The sequence below is a fragment of the Balaenoptera physalus genome, assembly GCF_965194825.1.
Source record: "Balaenoptera physalus genome assembly, chromosome: 10".
Taxonomy (NCBI): domain Eukaryota; kingdom Metazoa; phylum Chordata; class Mammalia; order Artiodactyla; family Balaenopteridae; genus Balaenoptera; species Balaenoptera physalus.
Genome location: NC_138889.1, coordinates 66121133 through 66127132, shown reverse-complemented (window position 1 = coordinate 66127132; position 6000 = coordinate 66121133). Strand labels below are relative to the sequence as shown.

Genomic DNA, 6000 nt, shown 5'->3' with positions numbered 1-6000 from the left:
GTATATTGTGTAGTTGTTGTCAAGTTACTTAGGCTTTCTGTTCCTTAGCTTTCTCATTTGTAAAGTGGGTACATAATAATATTTCTTACTTCATAAAGTTGTTAGGAGAATCAATTGTTATGATATGGGAAACACCTGGAACATAGGACGTGCTCAATAACTTTCAGTGCTATTGATGATATCAATGATGATGATGGCTGAGTGATGCCAATAGGGGCAACCACCTGGCTGCAATAATTGAGGAGCCAGATTTGGAGGATATCAACTGCTTCTTGACAGACTTTCAACCAATCCTTCTTTATTCAGGCCCACTCCACATTTCTGCCTTTAAAGGAACTCAGTGCTTCCAATTCCTAATACTTTATAGGTTCTGAAGGCTAAATTTGTTTGCTTCTTAGAGTCTTTCTCTCTTAAAGTCTTTCACTTTTTATGCTCTAAACCTGCACTGTCCAATGTGGTAGCCACTAGGCACATGGTTATTAAGCTGTTGAAATGTGACTGACTAGTGCTACACATGTGGAAATGATAATATTTGGGGTATTTTGGGTTAAATAAATATATTATTAACTCCACCTGTTTATTTTCACTTTTTAAATGAGGCTACTAGAAAATTTTAAATTCATATGTGACTGGCCTTATATTTCTATTGGATAATGTTGCATCTTATAAAATTTTGACATTTGTTGTCTGCTGTCATGTTTTCTCCCATTCTCTCTAGTCTTTTATTTGATACACTCTTTTTATTTTCATTATTGTGAGGTGTCTGGGGAAAGCAAAGATAAGTGGGTGTGCTCCGTCTGCCATGTTTAACTGGAAATTGTATCCAAGTTTCTCATAACCTAGTTCCTGCTTATATTGCCTTATCACTTTATGTCCTGTCACCAATCCCATGGCCCAGCCAAAACGAATTACTAATAGTTTTCAGAACACGTAAGGAAGCTTCGAGTTTACGCCTTTGCTTTCTTTGCATCCTTTCCCTGGTATACCCTTTTAACTCTTCCCACCTGCCTAGTAACTTATTCTTCAAATACTCAGATTTCACCTACTCTCAGGAGTTTTCTCCTCATTCCTCCTCCTTCCAGTTGAGCTGAGTGCTCCAGAGTCCATAATTTTTCCTGCATTTTCTTGTTTCTATAACTATCTACCCCATACGGAAGCCATCTTATTCATCAGATTCTGTAGTGCCATTTCAGGGTCTGATACATAGTAAGAACCAAAAGAATGTTTGTTAAATAAACCCATAAAGACAGTAACGAAGAACTGTGGGGATACAGAGGAAGGAGAGGCTGACTAAAAAAGTTTCATGAGGTTAGTACTTTTCAGCTGTTCTTCAGAGAAGTTTTTAACAGGTGGAGATGCGTTAGTGATTTTCCAGGCAGAGGTAACACGATGAGCAAAGGTTCCCTGAAGGTAAGAAATATGCTGGGGAAATAGCAAATGATCTAGTTTGGACGGAGCGTTGGTAAGACCGGATCACGCAGGGCCTTGAGGTCATAGAAAGCAGTTTGACCTTTCTATGAGGATAAAGAGGAGTTTTTGAAAGATTTGAAGCTATGGAGAGCTTAAAACGCATTAGAGCTGCGTTTTAGTATCATCACCTTGGTCTGCAGCTGGACAATGGAGGTGCGGGGCCTGGGTGGGGCCTTAACGAGGAAATTAATGGGCGGTCTGGGGCGGGGAGTGAGCTGTGTGGTGAGCGGGATGGAGAGGAGGGACGACCATCAGTTGTTTCGGCGGTAGAACGCCCAGGTGGGCGTGGGGCGTGGGGCGTGGAAGGCGTGTCTAGTCGGTACAAATGAGAGGGCGCGGGTACCACTCATCGCACCTGCTGACTGCGCGGGAGGAGCGGATCAGCCTCCCGCCGCGGAGCCGGAGGCGCCTGGTCACTTGTCCCTCGCGCGTCGCCGTCCGCGCAGCCCTCGGTGGGGTCGAAGGAGGCCGCGGGCGTTGCGGTTCCAGTTCCGGTTCCGGTTGGAGCTCACCTGCGGCGAAGGCGGGTGGCCATGGCGTACTCCACCGTGCAGAGGGTGGCCCTGGCCTCGGGGCTCGTCCTGGCTGTGTCGCTGCTTCTGCCCAAGGCCTTTTTGTCCCGCGGAAAGCGGCAGGAGCCACCGCCGGCTCCCGAAGGTAAGCGGTGCTCCAGGGAGGGCGGCTCCGGGAATCTCCGTCCCCGCTAGAGAAAGCGGACCCGGCGGCGTGTGGGAGGTGCCAAGCCCCTGGGTTCTTTTGACACCAGCGGGCAGCTGCCCGAGCGGGTCCCTCCTGACCTTCCACCGCAGGCAGGACCAGGAGCGCACGCAGACAAGCCTGGGCACACTCCCCGGTTGCTGGCAGCCCCTTCCCCTCGCTGGCCTAACGCAACTAGTCACCGTCTGCTCAGGTGCTCTGAGTCAGGAGGGCTCTCTCTTGGCTTCCCCTCTTCAGGGCTTCCGTATGCTTTCTGTCGTGCATTTGAATGGAATAGTTGGAATTGGTACTGTTAACCTTAATTCGTTGTGTACTTTCAGTTTGGTGTTGGGTGCTCGCTGCTTCAGGCTCTTTTTGTGCCTTTGTAAATATAACTTGAAGATTTTAATAATACGAATTTCAATTGTTGAGATGAACAAAGCTCTGCGTTCCCCTTACCTGAACAAGTATTTGTTAATCTTTTGCTATTGGCATGATGTATGTGGTGGTTAAAAATCCACCCTTTGGTTTGCATTCTGGGGCTTTATGGGTGAGTGTAACACGTCAGGGATGCCAAGGCTGGGAGAAGGAACTAGAACAGTTCTTTGTAGGTCATGAAGTTGCCGTAACTTGAGTCATGGTTTTACAGTCTCCACACTTCCACTAATATTCAACCTGTTGATTGTTGGACAGCTCCTTTTGAACTGAAACTCATTTCCCTCTAATTTGTGCACACTGGCTGTAACTCCACCCTCTTGTACCTCACAGATTATAAATACTACAAATGCAAAGCACCAAGCTCTAGGGATGGAGAGCAGATGGAACCCAGAATTGTTTATAGAGTTTGCTTGATAATCTTTGTTTGTAAAACTATCTACCTGGGAGAGACTTCTTAAAAAAAAAAAAAAAAAAAAAACACATTTTTTTTTCTCTCTTTCGGTTTTATTACAAAACCCCAAAGGTTTTACTCACTTTGTCTAATGATATTTTCTGCATTGAAGAAGAGTAAACTTGCGATGACCCTAAGTAGTAAAGATTTGTCTAGAATAGTCTCTTATCACAGTGAATTTTCGTTACGCTGAATTATCTTGAATAAGTTCTATTCATTGTGAGTGGGAGACATTCTTCTGAATGTTGTATAGAGAGGCGATTAGACATGGCTTTTTCTGTTAAGAACGCAGGTGGTAATAATCAATGTTCTCATCTTAGAATCTTTGCACTTTCTGTTCTCTTCATTCCTGAAGTGTTCTTTCCTCAGCTTCCTTCTCATTGCTCAAGTTTCAGCTCAAATGTGATCTCCTCAGAGAGACTTTCCCTGATGACCCTAGCTAAAATAACTCTTTACTCCCATCATTCCCTTTTCCATCATGTTTTATTTTCTCTGTTGAAGGCATTACTATATGATATGACATTTTATTATTTATTTACTCTTTTTTTTGTCTCCACCTTCTAGAATGTAAGCTCCTGAGGGCAGGCACTTTGTCTTGTTTACTATTATTTCTTCAGCAGTTGGCATATAATGGACAGTCAATAAATACTTTTAAATGAATAAGATTATGAAGATACTAATATTGTGAGTTCTCTTTTTGCATTAATTACCAAAGTAGTATAATCTAGGCAGAAACCTACCTCGAATGATGTATTCCAGTAACTGAAATTTGCTAACTAAAATCCCTGCCCTGGTACACTGACATTTTAAAAACAGTGACTCCTAACCATTATTGGGTTATATACCCCTTTGAGAATCTGATGAAAGTTATGGATTTTTTTCCCAGGAAAAATACACATGCTTTTTATACATACATTCAGAATTTGAGAATCAACTCAGAGAATCCACAGAACCCAGAAACTCCTGTTTGAATAAAGGGACAGCCCTGATTATTTGAAAATTCTTAAAATTCATGCCATTATATCAATAGCTTCCATTTCTGCCCATTGGCATATATGTGAAACAAGCACAGTCCCTTTTCCACATAACAACTGTTAGGATAGTCTTTTAGCAAATATTTATGGTGTACACTTTTACATAGTTTGCACACAACGTATAAATACTGTTAATTCCATGAAAAAATGAGCCAAATCCCTGCCTTGAGGAATCCACAGTTTAGTAGAGGGAAACAGACATTAAATAAGTGCAAAAAAGTGTCAATTACAGGTACTCAAGTCCTTGCACGGAAGTGGGGAGACACATGTTAGAATGATCAGTTTTATTGGTGGCTCAAGAAAGGTGTCATGGAGAAGGAGAGCCTTTTTTTTTTTTTGGTAATAGCTTTCTTGAGATATAAATCACATACTATGCAATTCATCCATTTAAAGTGTGTGGTTGAATGGTTTTTAGCATGGTCACAGTTGTGCAACCATTAGCACAGTCAATTTTTAGAACATTTCATCATTTTCACCCCCCCGAAAACCCATACTATTTAGCCATCACCCTTCAGCACCCCCCAACCCCTTCAGCCCTAGGCAACCATTAATCTACTGTCTGTCTTTATAGATTTGCCTCTTATGGGCATTTCATATAAATGGAATCATACAATATGTGATCTTTTGTGACTGGTTTCTTTCACATAGCATGTTTTCAGGGTTCATCCATGTTGTAGCATTTATCAGTACTTTATTACTTTTTATGGCTGAATAATATTCCATTGTGTGGAATATTCCATCCACATTTTATTCATTCATCAGTTGAAGGGCATTTTGGGTTTTGATTATTAAGAATAACACTGCTATTAACATCTCTGTACAGATTTTTGTATGGATACATGCTTTGGTTTCTCTTGGGTATATGCATTTGGGAAATGTAAGCATTTTAGTGTGGCTGGAACTAAGAGTGGAATTTCTGGCTCATATGATTACTCTATGAGCAGTTTTGAGGAACTGCTAGATTGTTTTCCAAAGTGGCTGCATCATTTTACATTCCCACCATTAGTGTGAAGGTTCCACTTTCCCCATATCCTCACTGACAGTTGTTATTGCTTGCCTTTTTGATTATAGCCATCCTAATGGGTGTGAAGTGGTATCTTATTGTGTTTTTTTTTTTTTTGTATTTCCATGATGACTAACAACATTGACACCTTTTATAGGCTATTTGTGTATCTTCTTTGGAGAAATGTCTATTCAGACTTTTGCACATCTTTAAAATGGGTTTCTTATTGTTGTAAGAGTTCTTTATGTATTTTAGTTACAAGTTCATTATCAGATATATGATTTACAAATGTTTTCTTCCACTTAGTAAGTTGTCTTCACTTTCTCGATGGTGTCCTTTTAAGAAAAGTTTTAATTTTGATGAAGTCTGACTCATTTATTTTCTTCTCTTCTGCTTTTGGTGTCATATCTAAAAAAATAATTGCCAGATCCAAGGTCATGAAGATTTATGCCCATGTTTTCAAGTTTTATAATATTTACTCTTATATTTAAGTCTTTGATCCATTTTGAGTTAATATTTATATATGGTGTGAGGTAGAAGTCCCACTTCATGTGGATATAAATTTATCCCAGCATTATTTTTGAAAACACTATTCTGTTTACATTGAATTGTTTTGACACCCTTGTTGAAATTCAATTGACTGTAAGTGTGAGAGTTTATTTCTGGACTCTCAATTCTGTTCCATTGATATAAATATCAGATATACCCGTCCTTATGCCAGTACCACACTGTCTTGATTACTGTAGCTTTGTAGTTAAGTTTTGAGGTCATGAAGCATTAAGTCTTCCAACTGTGTTCTTTTTTCAAGATTAATTTCTGAGTCCTGTGGCCCAGCATTTCCATACACATTTTAGGATCAGCTTATCAATTTCTGCAGAAGCCAGCTGGGATTTTGATTGTGTGGAATC

General features: G+C 40.6%; 1 protein-coding gene across 5 annotated transcripts in view; it reads left to right on the top strand.

Moving 5' to 3' along the window:
- The first annotated feature begins 1976 nt into the window (after positions 1-1976).
- Positions 1977-6000, top strand: part of RIC3 (RIC3 acetylcholine receptor chaperone) — a 50792-nt gene continuing 46768 nt past the window's right edge. For all 5 annotated transcript variants that reach the window (XM_082476360.1, XM_082476361.1, XM_082476359.1 and 2 more), the window contains exon 1: positions 1977-2127. In XM_082476360.1, coding sequence (XP_082332486.1) covers positions 2004-2127 — 124 coding nt within the window. In that variant the 5' untranslated portion in view covers positions 1977-2003. The remainder of the gene's footprint in view (positions 2128-6000) is intronic.